The sequence below is a fragment of the Perca flavescens genome, chromosome 19 (genome assembly GCF_004354835.1).
Source record: "Perca flavescens isolate YP-PL-M2 chromosome 19, PFLA_1.0, whole genome shotgun sequence".
In the NCBI taxonomy this organism is placed as follows: Eukaryota; Metazoa; Chordata; class Actinopteri; order Perciformes; family Percidae; genus Perca; species Perca flavescens.
Genome location: NC_041349.1, coordinates 13,143,593 through 13,165,012, shown reverse-complemented (window position 1 = coordinate 13,165,012; position 21,420 = coordinate 13,143,593). Strand labels below are relative to the sequence as shown.

The 21,420-nt window shown below is 40.3% G+C and overlaps 1 protein-coding gene and 2 non-coding genes across 3 annotated transcripts; all 3 read left to right on the top strand.

Moving 5' to 3' along the window:
- The first annotated feature begins 4,183 nt into the window (after positions 1 to 4,183).
- rps4x (ribosomal protein S4 X-linked) lies at positions 4,184 to 13,659 on the top strand. The gene is made up of 7 exons (XM_028564078.1): positions 4,184 to 4,271; positions 4,871 to 4,948; positions 5,433 to 5,613; positions 7,842 to 7,939; positions 8,820 to 8,991; positions 9,083 to 9,240; positions 13,503 to 13,659. The coding sequence occupies exons 1-7, from the start codon at positions 4,269 to 4,271 to the stop codon at positions 13,602 to 13,604; spliced, it is 792 nt and encodes a 263-aa protein (XP_028419879.1). The 5' UTR covers positions 4,184 to 4,268; the 3' UTR covers positions 13,605 to 13,659.
- On the top strand, positions 5,776 to 5,851 carry LOC114546263 (small nucleolar RNA SNORD61). Its single transcript, XR_003691008.1, has one exon. It is a non-coding gene; the product is annotated as a small nucleolar RNA SNORD61 (small nucleolar RNA).
- Positions 9,463 to 9,532, top strand: LOC114546262 (small nucleolar RNA SNORD61). Its single transcript, XR_003691007.1, has one exon. It is a non-coding gene; the product is annotated as a small nucleolar RNA SNORD61 (small nucleolar RNA).
- Positions 13,660 to 21,420: the final 7,761 nt, after the last annotated feature.

Here is a 21,420-nt window from a genome sequence, read left to right as displayed (position 1 = left end):
AATCATAGCCGCATATATGTTTAAACAAAGATAATGAATGGTCAAAATATTTTATAAACTGTTGGAGTTTCAACATTATTGGACAAGGCTTCCATCTGCTGGCATGTGAATGTAAATACACAAGTTGACAATGTGGAAGGATATATTAAATATATACTAAGTATATAACTTTTCTTTTCTACACTATCTTATGGCTCTGTTATTACATTACAATTTCTTTTAGCTTTCCTGGAAAGAACCATGCAATTTGCTATAAGGAGTTGTTGATTTCTGTTGAAATTTGCTCTATTTAAAACCTAGTTATTAATTTATTATTGAAAACTATATTCTATATATACTGTATGTCAAAGTGTATGATTACCTTTAGAGCGAGGTGTCAAACATACGGTCCGTGGGCCAGAACCGGCCCGCCGGGTCTGATCAGGCCCACAGGATGACTTTGCAATGTGTGAAAATTGCAGAGAAGTAATTGATTCAGATTCCAAATTTACCACTTTAATCTCAGAGAATATCTGAGTTCTTAGAAAGTTTTTTCTTGGAATATCACCCCTCCCTCCCGGGTCCGTAACATTATTATTTTTTCCTACAATGGCTTTAGAACACTGTTGCAGCAGAAGCAACTTGCGTTTGCCAACATCAAGCTGACGAGAAACTCTGTGGCAGATAAAGTTTCTGGTCTTTCTGGAGTGGTTTACTGGTCTGGCCCACTTGAGATCAAACTAGGACTATGTGGCCCATGAATTAAAATGAGCTTTAGACTAGTAGTTCTCATCCTGGGGTTCGGCGGTCGGGAACCCCTAGGGGGTTGCGAGAAAAGTTCTGGGGGTCGCTAGATGGTTGGGGAGAAAAAAATGAAATAACATATTATAGACCGGGGATTTTTTTATTATTTTTTTTACATTACTATGTTGTTCTTTTTATATAAGAATGTTGAGAATGTAGCTGGAGGTTAAAAGTCTGAAGGGGTATGGGACTGTAAAAAGATTGGAAAACATTTGGCATGTTCAGCTGACCCCCTTTGCACCAAGTAAAATACTCTCTAGGTATTGACTTGTACTGACTGACCAATTATGTGTTTCCCCCTAGAATTAGTGCCAAATTACTTAGTTTGTTCTAAAAAATGTCCTATTAAATTGTTAGCAATTCAATCCAATAACTCACATGTAAAATAATTCCTAAATTACCTTTACAGATATACATTTTGTTGTTATTTCTTTCAAGATTTAAGGCAGGGATCAGTTCAGTGACTTTAACATTAAAGCTGATGATTATTCCATACAGAAAAAAAACTCACTATGAATGTGTATTCACTTAATTAAACATACTTTTTTTCCAGGCTTTCTTTCCAATAAAGTTGTCAAATCAACTTCTTCTCTGGTGTCAGACTTGCATATATATGGAACTTAATGCAGTGCTGCCATCCAGTGGTGATGATAGCATTGCACAGAGCTATACTTAACATATACACTCACCTAAAGGATTATTAGGAACACCATACTAATACTGTGTTTGACCATGTCCTATCAATATGGGCCAACATTTCTAAAGAATGCTTCCAGCACCTTGTTGAATCAATGACACAAAGAATTAAGGCAGTTCTGAAGGCGAAAGGGATCCCCCACACCATTACACCACCACCACCAGCAGCCTGCCCAGTGGTAACAAGGCATGACTGATCCATGTTCTCATTCTGTTTACGCCAAATTCTGACTCTACCATCTGAATGTCTCAACAGAAATCGAAACTCCTCAGACCAGGCAACATTATTCCAGTCTTCAACTGTCCAATTTTGGTGAGCTCGTGCAAATTGTAGCCTCATGTTCCTATTTTTAGTGGAGATGAGTGGTACCCGTGGGGTCTTCTCCTGGTGTAGCCCATCTGCTTCAAGGTTGTGCGTGTTGTGGCTTCACAAATGCTTTGCTGCATACCTCGGTTGTAACGAGTGGTTATTTGAGTCAAAGTTGATCTTCTATCAGCTTGAATCACTCTGCTCATTCTCCTCTGACCTCTAGCATCAACAAGGCATTTTTGTCCCCCCAGGACTACAGCATACCGGATGTTTTTCCCTTTTCAGACCATTCTTTGTAAACCCTAGAAATGGTTGTGCGTGAAAATCCCAGTAACTGAGCAGATTGGGAAATACTCAGACCAGCCCATCTGGCACCAACAACCATGCCACGCTCAAAGTTGCTTAGATCACCTTTCTTTCCCATTCTGACATTCAGTTTGGAGTTCAGGAGATTGTCTAGACCTGGACCACACCCCTAAATGCATTGAAGCAGCTGCCGTGTGATTGGTTGATTAGATAATTACATTAACGTGAAAGTGAACAGGTTTTCCTAATAATCCTTTAGGTGCGTGTACAGTACACCAACTCATCCAGTGGCCTGATGTTGTTCCTCTGTGCCTTTCATGCAGAAACAACTGATTGATACATAAATTAACATGGACTGTGGAGCTCAGAAAAAGTGCAAAAACAGTATTCCTTGTGCAGTAAAATGTTCCCTGTCAGTGTGTTTCCTCTTCTATCTGATGTTTCTGGATTAATATTCCTGCTGCATTAATGTGTATGTTGCATTTTACTGCTGTAAATCTTTAAGGTTGTGCTCATTTTAACTCTTTTATATACTGTTGGCTAGTTTAATCTACAGAAAAGCACCATATTCTATAAGATCAGCATATGTTTGTAGCGCCGCTGTCCTGTGAGAACCACATATCTCTAAAAAGTTTTAAAACTGTTAAGGGTTTCAGAAAAGCAGCCCTTTTGAGCTTTGTGACGATGCATTTCCCAGCTGATCCAAAAGGCTTTTTAAAGACTATATTTAGCTTAAGAATGAGGAGAAGTTTCTTGACACACTTCATCCTTCACTTTATCCCAAAAATTCAATATCAACACATCTGGAGATACAAGGATTTCACCCAGACAGGAAAGGGATGAAAAACTGTCAGACAAATGTAGTGGAGTAAAAAGTACAATATGTGGCTCTAAAAGTAAAGTACAAGTATACCTACAGTAGGCTACCTGAGTACATACACATTCCACCACTGCTTACAAGGTGGAAAGTGAAGCTACATTGAGAGAACAAAACTGAATAAAGAATAAAGAGAAGAAATAAGACCATGATAATGAATATGAATATGGCTATGGCAACAGTTGCACACAAAAAAACAAAACAAAAAAGGGATGCTAGTAATTAAAGATGACTAATAAATAATGATCTGTTTGGGGCGTACAAAGTAGGAAAAGCACTTTTTAAAAGGAGGAATCTGGCTGAAGTGTGAGTGTGTGAGTGTGTGTGTGTGTGTGTGTGTGTGTTTCAGAAAACAAAAACAGTCCCAGCTTTCATTACTTCCATCAGCTGGACTTTATTACCATGCTCTACATCTGTAACATTGCAGCCTTTAGACAGCCAGTTTAAACAAAAGTGACCCTTATTCCTTCAACTTTTGTAATATGACTCCAGAAATGTGTCTTCAATCCTATAATACTTCCTGGATTGAGTGGTCATTACAACAGTATTTGTAAGGAAGTGGCTCAGGAAATTAAAATTGAGAAAACGTAGATGGGTTCTCAACTTGCTGATTGCTACTGGCCACGTTGCTGAGCTCCTCCATATCTCTGCAAAATGAATAAAAGGTAGGTTAGTGGGGCGCAACACTGCCCTAAAAAACAGACTCTGAAGATTTATGTTTCCAGAAAATAAATCAAAGTTGGTCGCCAGAGATAAATGTGTGAATACACACAGGAGCATAATATAGATTGGTTTTCACATAGACGGAATGTGCCGTGGTTTTGTGGTGTATAATTATAAATACAAGTACCGCAAAAATATAAAATAGAAATTTTCAGTAAAAGATATGTAGAATATATATTTTGTAGTATAAAGAGAGATTTTTTAATTGAAATAAATGTGCAAATACTCATAATATAAAGTTAAAATGTATGCCTGCTTTATATAAACAATAGTTTTAAATATTTATTTTTTATATAAAGTTGTATTTGTACATAGTATCTAAAATCAAGCATATTATAAAAATATAACAATAATAAACATCTAATTTTAAAATGTGAAAATACATTATGTTGGTTTAGTAGCTATATTAAGATATATCTTACATATCTATAGTATACGGAACACAAAAACGATCGATAACTAGTTGGTATTTATATTGCGACGTTCAGCACTTATGTCCCTCCCAGTCTGCCGTAATCGGGCTTAACATTCAATACCGGAAGCCAGGAGGTCCTTTTCCCCGCAGACTCCAACATGGTGAGCTGTGCTTCCTCACGATTCCTCTTTGAAATAATCACTAAACATCACTTTTTGCTGTTGTATTACCACAAACGTACATGTCCTAGGTTGAAATTCCACATCTTATAGAATGACCGATGTCTAAATTGTAACCAAAAGTATCGATTCTTGTTCTTTATTGATGATTTAAAAATCATGTCACCCAGCTTGGGTTTTTTATCACTCACGGCTCTTTAGCTTGAATGTGGCTATCGCTGTTAGTTTGCTAAATGGATAGAAAACTGCTCTTCGGTAATGGTAGTGCGGCTTTTTGTACGCGACTTAAGGCGATTTTTGTACATTTTTGAGTAACTACAATGTTAAATCAAATAAAAAATAAAAAAACGTGAAATATTTATGCAAATGTTAGCACGGCTAGGCCTCAGACGGTTGTGCTAAATTCCTGCGGCATGTTAGTAGCTAGCTATGCTAACCGGACTGACCCGAGCGTAACCTCTTAATCGGAGTTTCCAGGCATCGTCCATTCCGCTAATATACATTTGTAGTTATTGTTTCTTCGGACGGTCACAACCTGTTGTTGCCCCGTTACTTAACCCGTGTTACCTCTTCTTTTCCAGGCAAGAGGACCGAAGAAGCATCTGAAGCGCGTCGCAGCGCCCAAGCACTGGATGCTGGACAAGCTCACTGGAGTTTTCGTAAGTAACATTTCTTATTTCTTTACACTCTCAACGTGTCGTTTGGTTTTTATCACTGATAACTGTTATTGGCTAATCTCTAAATTAGCTTTGTATTTTGGGGGTCTCATGTAAAATGTTCTTTTAAAGGATGGAAACGCAGGGCAGATGGGGGTTGCTCACTTAGGGTTTTATATACAGATTTGAATACATACCCAAGTCATCTTTCTGTATTTCTTTGCATAAGGCTATTGCCACAAATGTGTATTTTAATCATCTATGGTAACACATTTAAGACTTAACGGTTATTAATATTTGATGTAATAAATTGCATTTACTTTAAGGAGTAACTTTACATTGTAACTTGTAATCAAGGATGTTGATAGCTTGGACAAAATATTGGATATATGCTTATGAGTGCTGAGTATTTTGGTCTGTAATCTGAAGTTCTAATCATAAATGTAATGGACCACGACAACCAAGATAACATGACTTATTCTCTTAGGCTCCTCGTCCTTCCACCGGTCCCCACAAGCTGAGGGAGTGCCTGCCCCTCATCATCTTCCTGAGGAACCGCCTCAAGTACGCCCTGACTGGGGATGAGGTGAAGAAGATCTGCATGCAGAGGTTCATCAAGATTGACGGCAAGGTCCGCACCGACATCACCTACCCTGCTGGATTCATGGGTGAGCTGACTTACAGACTTCTTCAGAGCTGTCAGTGCAGCTCGGATCTACTCTAGGATTTGTAAGGGATTATTAAACTCCGCAGAATCTGTCTTTGGTTAGTGTTTTGCGGTCTGTAAATTGTTGTCGGATGTGAACTTTTTTTTTTTTTAGTCACAAGGAGCAATGATGACTATTTGGTTTTGATCAGCAATGAGCTGAAAGTACACTACCAATTCCTCTAAGAAGTTCTGAGCTCCAATTACAACACTGTTATCAGATCTTGTTGGAGGCAAGTTAATGTGTTGCTTTATTGCTCAAAGTGTCTCTGAGATGGGATTGCTTCTAATTTGATAGACAATATTTAAGCTTTATTTACCCTCGCTCAGTGTCGGTCATCAGATTTTCTTCTGTGGAAAGTGTCCCCTCAGTTTTTAATTTGTCCATTTTTGAACATGGGAGCTATCAGAGATTTGTCTGAAAGGTCAAGCTTTCACATATTGGTCACCTTGGATTTGCGATGGGGTTTGTTAATGTAAAAACTGTCAACATTGGACAAGGCTGGGATGAATTGCAGCAAGTCATTTGGTTAGATGTGTTGAGGTGAGTTATGGGGGAGAAACTAAGTCTGTTGGATTCATTTGTTAATATTTATTGATGGTATGTAGCCATTTGTGAGTGGAATAGTGATTATTGGACACACTTTGCTGAAACCACTGAACAGATGAGGCAATGTGAGTGTCCCTCTTGGCTATATTCAAAGTTGGGAGAGGTTGGGACCAAAAATGAACTCCTCGTTCAATGTCAATCCGTCTCAGTCGTCAGTGCTGTCACTTACAAATTTGAGGGGTGGCTTTATTCTTAATTGTACTGCGTATTTTAGGGTTTGTCCACCCACTACTTGCCACTAAGTAACACATGGATTTTCTGCTTTACCATCCATTTACCTTTGGTGTAAAAATGTGTGAATACTCGCGGACTGGTCTGTCCAGCTCTTGTCAAATTTAATTAACGTTGCGCCTTGAATGAATAATCTCACATCGTCATTGGCTTAATCTCAATTATAGTATTAAAAATAGTCATTTCTTTTTTCAACCAGTTTTTTCAATGATGGAAACTAAGTATTGCAGAGCGGGCTGTGGGCCCTTCAACAGAAGAGTTAATAGTTTTTGTCCATGCTCGCTGTCACACCTCTTTCAGACCTGTCACCCACCTTGACACTGGCCAACAGCCTCCATATGGAGGTGTGGTGTTTTAATTTCCAAATCCAAGGGAAGCCTTCACAGCATGATGGCTGCTTATTTATATATACACAAACGCACACTCTAAACACTCAGTCACTGTGGGCTGAAAGCAGTGGAGGAATAATTTGTAGAAATTTCTGTTGCAATAAAATTGATGGCTTTTTTTTTTTTTTTTTTTTAATATATAAATGTGTCTTTGAGTGGATATGAATTGTGCCTACTTATTGTTCTAATTAACGGAGTTCACTATATTTCAAGTAACATAAATTAACCAAACTGGCATTTTGGGATAGTGTGTCCACATTGTCATACTTGGGCTTTCAGTGGTTTATGGCACTTGTGGGATGAAACTTGAACCAAAAAGGACACTGGTGATGCTGAATCTGTCCACATATGCCTGCACATCTAATCGAAGTGTCTTTAAAGGTCTGAATCCCTCTAAGTTTTCTGTTAAAATCAGTGTGAATCTTCAAATGTGAGGTGGTGCTTTTGGTTTCCTCTGGTCTCTGAGATGGTAAATTGTCCTTGTTCATCTTCTGTGATCTGTTTTATTGAAAGATCGTAAATTGGTAGCCTCAAGGTTCAATTATTGGAGTCGACTGAAAGTTGTCAAATAAGGCATGAAGTAGTGTGGTAGAATTTGCATATTGTTCCCACCGTGTAGGTTGGAATGAATACAGTAGGAGTGTGGATAGGTGTTATGGTTTAAATTGGCTAGACATGATGGGAGTTAACCAGTGTTGGGTTGTAATGAAGGGATGACAATTACCTTGCAAACATGAGCTCTTAAATTAGGAAAAAACCTGCCAGGTGGAAAAGGCATGAGACAGACCATTAGGAGTAAAGATGTGGTCTGTCAGCTGTAAAAGTGAAACTATTTACGGTGCATTAATTGGCTTTGACTTCTGTACACTCCAGAGGGTGTTTAACTTCAGTAGAAGTAACTCTTATACATTCAATAAAACATGATTTGAATGCTAAGACAGTTTTTTTCTGTTTATCTAGATGTGATTAGCATCGAGAAGACCGGCGAGCACTTCCGTCTGATCTACGATGTGAAGGGACGTTTTACTGTCCACCGCATCACCGCTGAGGAGGCAAAGGTAAGAAATGGAAAAGGGTTTTTTGAGAAGTGGCTCCTTGATGCTATTTAGTGTTGTAACAGTCAGGTAGCACCATTTAAACAAGAAATCAGAAATGAAGGGAAAGGACAGGAAATGAAGGGAAAGAGGATGATTAGCAGTGAATGGGTTAAAAGCTTTCTATCTTTGAAATCTTATAGAGAGGACTTTTTTTTAAATACTGGATGAGTTTTAAAGTGCTCATATTATGCTCATTTTCAGGTTCATAATTGAATTTAGAGCTTATACCAGAAAAAGGTTTACATGGTTTAATTTAATTTAAAGACTACTAGCCAGTCAGAAGCAGAGTATGAGGGGTGCCATGCTAGCAGCTAGGCGAGCATTATAACGTGTTACAAAGTGACGCACGTTTGTCACAGAAGTGAAGGCTGGACTACAATAGAGCTGTTTGGAGCAGTTTGAACAGTGTTTTCTGTTGGAGATAAGTCCCTTTTAGGGGTGGACTTTGGGCTTTTCACTTTGTAAACCTATAACATGCACAAAAAATATATAACACAAAGGAAAGCCAAAAAGCATAACATGAGCACTTTAAGATTGGGCCGGTTCTATGCTGATTTAACGTGTGTAATTGGGATGTGAAATAGGCTTTAAAGATCTGGTGTTTCAAACTAGTTTACGGTAATCTGTAAAACCTTGGTCAAATCTGGTTAAAATCCTCTACTGTGAGAAGAATTACAACGTAGATTGGCAAGGCAGAGTCGGGGAGTGCTGAAAGATGTCTTGTGTAGTGGTTTTCCACAGACTAGGACCATATTTAATTAGAGTAGAATTATGTTCAGTTATAATCTTTTAAATGTTCCTGTTGTACTCTTCCTAACCCACCGTCCTCTTCCTGCTGCAGTACAAGCTGTGCAAGGTGAAGAAGATCATGATTGGCACCAAGGGCATTCCCCACCTGGTGACCCATGACGCCCGCACCATCCGCTACCCCGACCCCCTGATCAAGGTCAACGACACCATCCGCATCGACCTGGACTCCGGCAAGATCACAGATTTCATCAAGTTTGATACTGGTAGGTTCTTTTCGCAAATAAAGAGCCAGCACTTACCTACTTTTGATGGTGAAAGATTCTGACGTGATTTCTCGCCCTCTATCTCCTCCAGGTAACCTGTGCATGGTGACTGGCGGTGCTAACTTGGGGCGTATTGGTGTGATCACCAACAGGGAGCGTCACCCTGGCTCTTTCGACGTGGTTCACGTCAAGGATAGCACAGGCAACAACTTTGCCACCAGGCTCTCTAACATCTTCATCGTTGGCAAGGTGAGACAATTTTCTGACCAGGCACTGTCCAATTTTATGGTCCGTCCTCATAAACCAGTTCCTGAAGAGCAGTCGGTGAATTTAAGAGCTAAACAGTACACCCGCGTGTAGGTATGCTTACAGAAGAGGCGTCAAGATTGGCATTAAAGTTCCATCCATACCCACAAACGCTATTGGCTAGTTTTATTTTCTCAGTTGAGACAGAAATTAGAGGACTTTGGAGCAATGATGACTTTTGGTTTTGAACAGCAATGAAAATACACTACCAATTCCTCTAAGAAGTTCTGAGCTCCTGGACTAGAACAGAAGTTCATCTTTTAAACACTTTCTGAAACGGACTGACTTTTCCTACAACAAAAACTCAACATCCGAGACTAACTGGTTTAAGCTAACTTTGCTAGCCTAATTTATAATAAATGCTAACTGTGCTGTAAAAAAAAAAAAAATAAGTAGACTAAATGTCAACATAAATAGTAAAATATGCCAGAAAAACTGGTGGAAATGCTTATTGGGTCTGACAGATGCACCACAAAGCAGGTGCTCCTGGAAGGCAACCAGTGTCCACAAGAGAGAATGAATAGACTACACGCGGTCAACGAAATACAAAAACTAAAGATATTTTGTCTGGTGTTAAACACAAAATGCGCAATTTGCTGCTCAATGTGATGGCTTCCTGCTCTTAACTTTCCCAAAATGTGTTAAGTTGGAGTTAAGCACATTGTTGATACTTCACAGTATAGTGTGTCCTGAATATGGTACATTGTCCCTTTTTTTTCCTTATCAAGGTCAACAGAATAAGTTGTTATTGAATGGCTCATAATTCACAGAAAGACGAGGTAGATATTCAGTGACATACTGTTTAGACACTTGATTAATGTGCTCTGTCGATCATCAAATCAAACCCATTTAAGGATTATGAGGACCTGGCCTGTGGACTGTCAGTAGTAAAATGTTCACTTCTCTCTGCTACCTGACATTTATTTGGCCACTGATGGGACCAGAGCTGTCAGCAGCACAGTTGTCTTTCTGCTGCTGACATTTAATCTTTCTTTCTGTGCTGAAATGTTGGCTGTTGGATAAATGTTCTTTTTAAATGGGTAACTTGTCACTTTTCTGTTGGGCACAAGATTATCCCTCTCCCCTCTATTGCAATTCTTACAGCAGATGTTTTAATGCTGTGAATGAAGAATTATAATTAAGAATATGATCACAAAGACTTTGGTGCACCTTGTCCACCTGCATGAACTGTAGGGGTGCACGATATTGAAAAAAATGTGATATTGATAATGAATATATCGATATTAATTTAGATATTTTTAAACATGTAAAATTAACAGTTATGGGAAAACGCATCAAAAATGTCATATTTCCCAGTGCTAAAACAATACATTTAAAATGTTGCCTGAACTGAAAGAATTATATATATATATATATATATATATATATATATATATATATGTATGTATGTATGTATGGATGTATGTATGGATGTATGTATGTATGTATGTATGAATAAATAAATAAAAAATGTAATGATTTATTAAATGTAATAACAATAACTTATAACAATATCTTATTTCACCAGTAAATTCCTGTTAACGACACAAAAAAATGGAGCGCGAGGCCAAACTGTGTGTGTATGTCAATGGGCAAAACACTTTATGGAAAAGCGTATTTTACAATTTCTTTGAATGCAGCGTGAGGCTCAGTCTGTGCTGTTTTTCAGACAACGGCAGCTACAGTCTGGTGTTACAGTTCTCTCAAGTGAAATACAGACACACTCTTCACCGTTTAGCTGTCAGCATTTTAACGTCATTTTTTACTCTTAAAATGCTCCGTTAGCTGCTAGCTAACTGTAGGCTAACGTTACCTGCTGTCAGGTGTAGCGCTAACTAGCTAACGCTAATGCCAAGTGTTTGTTAACTAGCCTCCCGTGCGGCGATGTTTCAGTTGAGTTCCCCTTAACGTCAGTTTTCGGATCATCAGAGAAGCGCAGGCATTTAAGTGGCACCTAAATAAGGCGCTCCACGCAGCTGATGTTTGTTTATACTTCTCCGCTGGTGTGTGCGTCGAGCCAGCCTCTGTGTGTGTGTGTGTGTGTGTGTGTGTGTGTGTGTGTGTGTGTGTTAGAGCAAGGAAGTAGTGAGAGTGAAGGCGTTTTTCTTCGGAGTGAGAAGAGACTCTAACGTTATAGTGAGAGAACCAAAGTGTCTCCCCTGTTCTTTCTGAACACAGTGGGAAATCTGGAGCAAGAGAAGTTAACCCTCTCCTTTATTTCATGTTTATGGAGAAGGAGAACCAGGAAATTAAGGCTGAGCAAATTTATCGATTCTGCAATATAAATCAATATTTTTTCCCCCAAGAAAGTATTGATTTTTATGCCGCGAGTATCGATACTTAAGTCCCATTCAAATCCCCCGTGTTGTTTACCCCCGTTGACGTTGCAGGAAGAGCAATTTGGTCAGCCAGCCGCTAGTGTCGCTGTAGAGCAGCCAACGTCAACTGGCCAAAGCTTTTAGTCTGGCCCGCAGAATAATCATGAATTCACAAAATGTAAATTGGAAAAAATGCGTTCTGTTATTTATCATTTCAAGCGTTAAAACACACACACAGCTGAGCTGTGTGTGTGTGTGTGTGTGTGTGTGTGTGTGTGTGTGTGTTAAAGGTTAAAACACGCAGCACCTGACTGGGAACGATACAGAGTTACCAACGGCTGCTGGGGCAGATGAACTCACGCTGTTTCTTTTCTGTAAATAGGCTACAATTAAACCTTTGTGAGTAGAAAGTCAATACTTATTAATGGACTCACCTGTGTAGACCGGCATAAACATGTAGAAAGAGATATTTCAATCTGCTCAGTCCACCGCGCTGTTTTACGCAAACACAGCTCTACTCTGCAAATAGCGAATTTTTACAAACAAGCTAAAACAAAAGCTGTCGGTTTGTAGTCTAACTGTTTATCTAAGGTTGCCGGGAATCTGGACATTTTGACAAATTCTTATAAACCTCACTGCTGGCTGAACAAACCAAACTCCGCTAGAGCGGACAATCTGGAGCTACTTAATATGCACGTGAATGACTCGATCGTTATGTTCGAGTGATGATGATGATGATGCTGGTTGTGTTATTTTGCAACATCGTTTCATTGCAAATGAGGCATGCAAGGACGAGTGCATAGCCTGCTTATCAGTCCATTCATCATTAAAGCTGGGCTTTTGGCTTTTCCACGTAAACTTTTCGCTTGAGCCTCTTTGACAGTGACATGTTTACCTGACAACAGCCTTTCTTTCTGCAAGCATTTTCCACCAATCAGGATGCTGCATACTACAATATTTCCATAATCAGTCTTTAACCATCACTCCTCAGTGAACTGCCTCCTAGTCTGAGATCTTTTTCTAGTTAAAGAGCCAGTTATCATTATGGACTTTCCATGTTTTTTAGGAGTTTGCTCACACTAATACATGTTAAAAAAATACTAGCATTAATTCAGTAAGAAAGTGAAAATTTCAAACAAGAATAGGTGTATTAGGTATAAATTCATTTTATTTTCTTTATTTGAAAGTTCGGCCGCCAGAGTGCTTAGAAAAATTCTGAAAAAAATGTAGTTGATGATCCCTGCTGTAGACTCTCTGTCCAGTCAGAGACATATATTGTGTAATTGATGTTTTCAGTTCAATTAATTAAATCCAAGTAAATGGAACACTCACAAGATTTCACCAAAATCACTCGGTCCCCTTTAAATCTTTCAGAAAATGATGTAAGTGTATCGAAATAAATCAAATCGTATCGTTGGCTGAATATCGTGATATATATCGTATTGTGAGCTGAATATCGTGTATCGTGAGATTAGTGTATCGCTACAGCCCTACAGGAAATGAGTCGGGGAATTGCAACGCTACAAAGTGATGTGTATTTTTCGAGAGGTGCATCAAATAGTGTAGATGTAACAAGAGGCTAAACTCAAAAGAACGTTGTGCTGCAGCTTGCAAAGGAAGAGTATTGATTGCAGCTCTGCCATCTTGGACTGAATGCAACACAATGTTCTATTGAGTTCTCTTGTTGCTTCTATACTCTTTGGTTACATGTCGGGCGGGATGCAACGTAAACAAAATATTGCGTAATTATCGCGAGACTTCCGGTATAATATCGTGCAACGTGATATCGCGATAACGATATTGAGTCGATATATTGTGCACCCCTAATGAACTGTTCCCTTTGATCAACACTAACAAATGACCATTTTGTCCATCCCCTCTCTTCAGGGCAACAAGCCGTGGGTGTCCCTGCCCAGAGGAAAGGGAATCCGTCTGACCATCGCCGAGGAGAGAGACAAGAGGCTGGCCGCCAAACAGGGCAGCAGCTAAACACACAGGACAGCCTGACCCGTGGTTTTCAAATAAACTGTTATTTACAAAACAATTGCCTTGTTTTGTGTTTATTTTTTTGGGTGCTTTTCCCTTAATTTGATAGTGACAGTGGATAGACAGGAAAGGTGGGAGAGAGAGGGGATGACACGCAGCAAAAGGACTGCCTACATGGGGGCGTGCACTCTTCCTGGATGAGCTACAGGTCTCCCCCAATAGCCTTGTTTTAGTGGGTTTTTAACTGCTAGTTGGTAACCAGGCTTCATACACATGGGAAATTGACCCTGTTCCCAGGGTTCCTGCAGAAGTCCTAATGCTATAGACCCTTTTTTTTAATTACTTTTAATAACTTAAAATATAGTTGATTTTTATTAAGGTGAGCCAGTTTAATATTTGGTGGAGCCAGTTTACCATCATTGACATGGCTTACTAGGACCCTTAATGGAATAGAGCCGTAATGTTAACACGTGTGCTTTTCCTGCTACGTCTGCTGCACCAAGTTTTTCTTCAGGTAAGCTTGGCCCCTTTTATGGTGCTCTGCTCCTGAATATATAAATGTTTGACCAAATTCACTTCAGGAAATAATTTGAGAAGTCAACAGTTGAATTTTTATGCCAGTTTTTGGGTTGTTTTTGCTTTCATCCTCAGATGCAATATTTCAGACACCTGGAGGGAATTTCTTCATATTTGACACATGCTAGTTATGACAAAATTTCAACTGAAGTGGAGTTTGTTGGGGGTCTCAACCTTTCTTCATTTAAGGGCTTAGTTTAAAAAAAAAACAAGTGGCCAAGAGCTACTAACCTCACATTGCTTAGTTATTTACATAACTCATAAGCTAAATGAAGCTGTTTGTACACATGAAATTGCAATACCCAAAATTATGAAAAAATCTTTACTTCAAGTGAAGCTTCATGACTATTGTGACTACATAGTTGGCTACATCACTGAAAATATTCCCGTCTTTTCTGCAGATTTTGGGGAAAAAAAACGTAAGCAAATTTAACACCACCAAAAGCATAACGGTCTTCTAAAAACCAAAAAGAAATCTGCATATTCCGTTTGGACCTACATCACCCTTCTTTCCCTACATTCATTTCTCCTTCCTTCCTGTCTCCCTCAATCTGTTCATGTCATTCCTCCATCCTTCTCGCCACATCTCCCTCTTTCTTCATCCCTCCATCTCTGTGTTCTGACTTCAGTACCAGTCCATATGGTGACTGCTGGGATACAGCCTGCTCTGCGCAGTGGAAACCTGGCCTGGCACACACAACCTGTGTGTGTGAGGGAGACATATCCTGTTCTGGCCCTCAGATTCACCTGTGAGTGTGTGTGTTTGTGAGTGAAAAGAGCAACGCTCCCTTTCCCCCCTGTGACTTCAATTTCCAACCCTGCCTCTCCAAACACATGATTCAAACCATAACAACACACACTCGCAGCAGGAATGTGTGTGTGTCGGTGTGTGTAGAGTAGCATGGCTCACTCCCATGACTGCTCTCTGACACCCTGTAGAGTACTGTAATCCATCATTTTTGGCAGGGACATGTAATGACAGTAAGGACAGTGAGTCTGTTTAATCAGTGGTGGAAGAAGTATTCAGTTCCTTTTGATTAAGTAAAAGTGCCAATACCACAATGTGAAAATACTCCACTACGAGTCCCGCATTCAAAGACCTGGTTCTGACGGAAAAGACTTTGCCTTTTCTCGTATTCCTAAATCAAACTTTTGTAAATACACCTTTTAAATAAACAAAAACAAACCTGAACTACAACAACTAAGAAGAGCGGGGCTGGCCCGGGGAGGACGGCGACGGAGCACGCGGGACGGAGTGGACCGAAGCTGCGTCGCGGGCACCGGAGCGAGCAGCCATCTTCAGACCCGAAACCACGCAGATCCTGGGTGAGTCAGTAACACAGCACAACACCCCTTTAGAAGACATACACTCACCCAGGCTAGTTAGTCTCATCCTCACATTAAAGGTCCCATGACATGGTGCTCTTTGGATCCTTTAAATAGACCTCAGTGGTCCCCTAATACTGTATCTCAAGTCTCTTTTATATAGACCTCAGTGGTCCCCTAATACTGTATCTTAAGTCTCTTTTATATAGACCTTAGTGGTCCCCTAATACTGTATCTGAAGTCTCTTTTATATAGGCCTTAGTGGTCCCCTAATACTGTATCTGAAGTCTCTTTTATATAGACCTCAGTGGTCCCCTAATACTGTATCTGAAGTCTCTTTTATATAGACTTTAGTGCAGAATTACAGCCACTAGAGCCAGTCCCACAAATAGCTTTCCTTAGTATGGTCCATTTCTGTGTCTCTTGCTATTGAGGAGGAGAGAGGGAGGGCAAGGTGGAGGGTGGGGATGTGGTCTTGACCAACTCCCACTTTGCTCGTTTGAAAGCCATGATGTCTCTCTTTAATGGGTGGGCCAAATTCTCTGGGCGGGCAAAGCAGAGAAAGGGGAGGTAACCTTTCCCCTTATGACCTCATAAGGAGAAGATTCCAGATCGGCCCATCTGAGCTTTCATTTTCTCAAAGACAGAGCAGGATACCCAGGGCTCGGTTTACACCTGTCGCCATTTCTAGCCACTGGGGGGGCCATAGGCAGGCTGGGGGAACTCATATTAATGAATAAATTAATATAAATATAAATTTTCATGCCATGGGACCTTTAAACACAACATGTTGGGAAAAGGTGACTTTATTTAGCTTAAGAAGGAGGAGCATTTTCTCAACACATAAAGGAATGCTTCATCCTTCAGTTTATCCCAAACATTCAACATCAACACATCTGGAGATACATGGTTTTCACTGGACAGGGAGGGGATGAAGCTTTAGTTACATCTGTAACGTAACTAAAGCTGCCGGACAAATGAAGTGGATTTAAAGTAACACCTCCATCAGTTGTAATGAACCCGATTTTTCCTTTTGGTGATTTATAACCGTGTAAGCGTTACCTGAAGTACAAGTGATGATGGTTATGATGAACTTTGACCTCGACGTGCAGCTGCAGCGTGAACAGATGTGCGTGTGAGGCGATGCAACGAAATGAAGTGGCAGATAAAATACTTTTTGAGTTTGTGGTTTATCAAAGAATCAAAAAGTGGCAGCGTTGTCCCCGTTTTTATAGGCCTGGGACCAGTTCTTGTAAACAAATATGTGTACACACACACACGCACGCGCACAAACACAGTCTTTGAACGTTTGAAATATGAGACACGCCAGACGCGTGCTTTGCTCTGGTCCTGCTCTGCATCCCCTTGTGAGCGGAGCAACAATCACATTTGATTCAAACACACACACACACACACACACAGGCTTTGAAGTGCATTTGGCTGGATGTGAGAAGAGCAAAAGAAATGTGAGCTGCCGAGAAAACCCTCCACTCAAAGAACAGAAAAGCAATATGTTGAATTTTCTTACAGAGGATTAGACACGGAGCAGAATGGCTAGACATTAAAACAGAGAAACTATAGACCTATCTACTTAATGCATTGATCCTGCACACTGTAAAAGATACAGTATCCTCCTGTTATTAACACCACGCAAGAGCTTTATTATCAGGTTGTATTTCTGAGTAGAACGTAGATCTGACGGTCTCTCAGAACTTCGTCTTGTTCTTCAGGTTGATGCATATTAGACGATAACACATCCTAAATATTAAGCATGTTTTTAAATGTATGGTTTGTAATGGGCGGTGTCGATCCAGGGTGGGGTTAAGATTGAATCTACAGGCCTCCAAAACTTGTCCGTTTCATGTGTGCTGGCATTATCTCAGTAGAGATTTCAGAGGTCTGACATGCTTTCACCCTGCTTACCAAATATAACATCAATAGGATTGTTTAGATCTAAATAATATCTGGCCAATATGTGCTTCAATAAAATAAAGTAAGACTTCCATTTACTAAGCTTTGCCAGGTAAGATTAATGTATTTTTTTTCTTCAGGAAGTGATGTTACATCTCATGATGCTGTCTACATTTGATGATTGCTGACTACAGATTACAGGCGTTTCCTGTCTTTACCAGCTAACTCATCTCTTTTGTCACGTTTTAATGATACAACACAGATTAGTGAGTCAGCAGTTTGAAATTATAGCTTGTAAGAATTTAAGAAGGACTTTACGCACAAACGTAGCGATGGATTTAGGGTGCAACCCAATCCCGTAAAAAAACCTCTGACCTGGTCGAACGAAGCAGCGATTCTCAACACGTCTACCTGCGGCCCTTTAGTGGTAATGGACATGTCGTGTGGACAATCCTTATTAGGTTGTTTGATTTGAAGGATTTTCGGAGGCCTGAAGAGGTAAAGGTATCCAGTATTTCATAAGAAAGAAGTCAATTGAAGAAGACTCCCAAAGATGTTTTGTATTTTTTGGTATGACTTTAATCAGATTGTGACAGATTAAAGATGTGTCAGATTTATCTTGGGCAGCTCCGGTTGGCTGCTTAACCGCTGAAATAAACTCATCACATATATATGAGTCACTTTGGGTTAGAGCATCAGGATGTGATACAAATGGAACCCACTGCTTAAAGGGAGGAAGGACTGCAGTAAAGTGAAAAAGACTAAATATTAATAATAGTCAGACGGAGTGAGAGAGAAGAAGGGAAGTCAAAGTAATGGAGGTACATTTGGAGCGTGCGCCCTGCGCCGGAGAAAAGTGGGCTGAGCTGCTGAAACAATGAACTCAGTCATCTGAGGAGGAGGAGGATGGAGGGAGGATGGAGGGAGGATGGAGGGAGGACAGCTGTTTCTAATCAATTGCTTCCATGTGATTGACTGACTGACTGACTGACTGTCGGCTGATTGGCTCGTTGACAGCCGGGTTCACAGGCGTGCTTTTGACAACTAGTTTAGGCCGTCTTGTTGATCCAACAACTAATCGACTTGAGTTGACAACGTTGGCTGTCACGGCAACTGATTGGCTTACAGACAACAACTGATGCGATTAGTGGAACGCCTTTGGTAGTCTCACATTGCCAGACCTTCCTCCACAGCGCTGCGGAGGAGGGTCTGGCTAGTACACACAGCATTCCGGGATGGGAGGAAAACGTGCTCTGGTTTAATGGCATTTCTTTAAACCAATCACAATCGTCTTGGGCAGCGCTAAGCGCCGGGCGCAATAACGGCGCCTCTGCAAAATAGCCTCGGGAAGGAACTTGTTTTGGTGGAACACGTGTACGTTCAAAAGATGTTTTAGTCGGGCGACAGAAAACTCCGATTGGACAGATAGTCTAGCTAGCTGTCTGGATTTACCCTGCAGAGATCTGAGGAGCAGTTAACCATAGTCCTCAGAAATCCACCGGAGTTTAGAACGCCAACACAAAGGAAGAGGAAGGTGACAGACATTTGGCGAAAATGAGGGATGTCCAGCGGATCTTCCGGCGGCACCAAAACAATCCCCTAAATGAATCGTCGTGGATACAGACTAACACCTTGGTAACTAACTGTACACGATGATGTCATGTGGCCGCTCCCTTCCGCTTCTTCTCTATTTTCTCCAGTCTCTTGCACATAACAGTTTGTATCAACATTTCTGCTGCACACACACACACACACACACACACACACACACACACACACACACACACACACACTCACACTCCCTCTTTTCTGTCTCTTATAGGTTTCTCATGTTGATGTTTTCAATTGTGTCAATAAAAGGCAGTTTATGTTAAAATTCCTTCTCTCTCTCTCTCTCTCTCTCTCTCTCTTTCTCACTCTTTCTCTTTTTCTCACTCTCTCTCTTTCTCTCTTTCTCACTCTCTCTCCATCCCCCTCTCCATAAGACAGACACTGGCTGCATGAACAAAAACATTTAGGTAGGCCAAGTTCACGTCTGGGAGGGGTTGCTAAAGGGGGCCCAGGGGGCGCTCTGAGGACCAGATGTGCTTTTCTTTGGGGATGGGAGAGGAGGGGGGGGTGTTACGTTCGCGGATGGGGAACGGGGGAGTTTTCACAAGGCTCCGGAGAAAGTGGAGAGTCTCGGAAAGTGTTGCAAAGAAGTGCGCTGAAACTTCACCGTGCAGTAAAATTCACCTCGAGCTGCAGGAGGAGATACTACACGTGTCCTTTAGCTTCAGCTGACACGGGGGAAGGGCGGGGGTTGTCACAAAGTGATTAAAAGGACAACATTTAAATGAATGATGGTAAGAATGTATAAGTTAATTAAATATAAACCCCCAATAGGTTGCCAGCCAGGTCTCTCTCCTGGCAGTAAGATACAGGTTACTGGTTGTTTTTTCTTTTTAAATCAAATGTCACAAAGGATGTTCATCTTAAAAGAATGTACACCCTCACCAATGAATGACCGTAAAAGCAATAAAAACCCTAACTCAAAAGCTAGTACAAAACAAAAATATTGGTGTATTTAGAGATTTAAAACGAAAAGAATGTAATGTCCGCAACACTGCTTTAAACTCCCATATTTAATATAAAATGCAACGTTTCGACCCAACTTCAGGCCTGAAGAAGACCCGGTTGGGTCAAAACGTTGCATTTTATATTAAATATGGGAATTTAAAGCAGTGTTGCGGACATTACATTCTTTTCGTTTTAAGTACTTTCATTTGTCCTGTACCTGCCAGAAGGTGGGATGTGCACACAGTTACTTTTATAAATTTTGTATTTAGAGATTTCACACAAAAACACAATCGCAAGATGAAGCACAATCCAACTCAAAATTCCACTTCGGGTTTTCTGCACACTTAAACCAACAATCTCAAAAACACAAATTAGTTGCAGTCCAATACAAAAAAAAAAAAAAAAAATCACAATTAAATCCAGACCAGTGCTGATAACGAGGCTCCAAACAAAAGAAAATGTCATAGTAAGAGTTACTTAATAACTCATGGAGCTTGCTTTAGAGCAAATAGACACCTTTCTTATTTCGAAAAGGCCCAAAAAATATAGGCCTAGCTTATACCTGCACAGTGCTTCAACAAGCTTCCGTGCCTTGCTGTGATTGGTTAGTCGTTTTTAGGAGGCGTTTAGCAAATGACGGAACTTTGAAAACGATGAAACAAAAGAGGTGCGATGTGTCATTTTCCATTTTCTTAGAGATTTCACGAAAATCTTATCTCTAGTTTCTGAGATATTTTGAACAAAAGATGACAATAAACGACAACAAACCAATCGATGGCACTGATAGATTGGTCCATGTGTATGAAAACAGAAAAGGTGCATTGTTGTGTATAAGTTTAGCATGTTTTCTCACCATCAATGCATTAATATCACATTACAGACTGATCTCATGACTTGGCGTATGTCTGACACGCCAATTTGTATTCCGTTTTTGCGTGTTATCAAGACGCATAATCACATTTTTGCGTGTATATCAACGCAAATCGGCCGCCATTGACCTACATTGCGAGTCAATTTCTGCCGTAGCGAGTAGTATAAAGAAACGGGGGATTGAGTAAGGAGGTAGGTTGGGGTGGCGGATGGGTAAAACACAGGACTTTCACCCGGGAGACCCGGGTTCGCGTAGGCATACACGTGGATAGCTGAAAATGCGTACAATTACACGCCATTTTGCTTTATGAAAGCGGCGTGTATATTTACGCAAAGTCATGATGCCATGTTGCACATTAGATTGACAACTGAACAAACGTATTTCATAAACAAACTGATGGAAGTCAAAGCTTTGTCGTAGCCACGTGCCCAGAATTGCGAAATGATGGGGTGATTCATGCTTAAAAATGAATGCCATGCATGGACACAGAAACATCCGGGTGAAATGTCTTCACAACACCACTGGAAGACATATTAAAACAATTATTACATTAATCAGAGTAAGTTTTAAATTCCT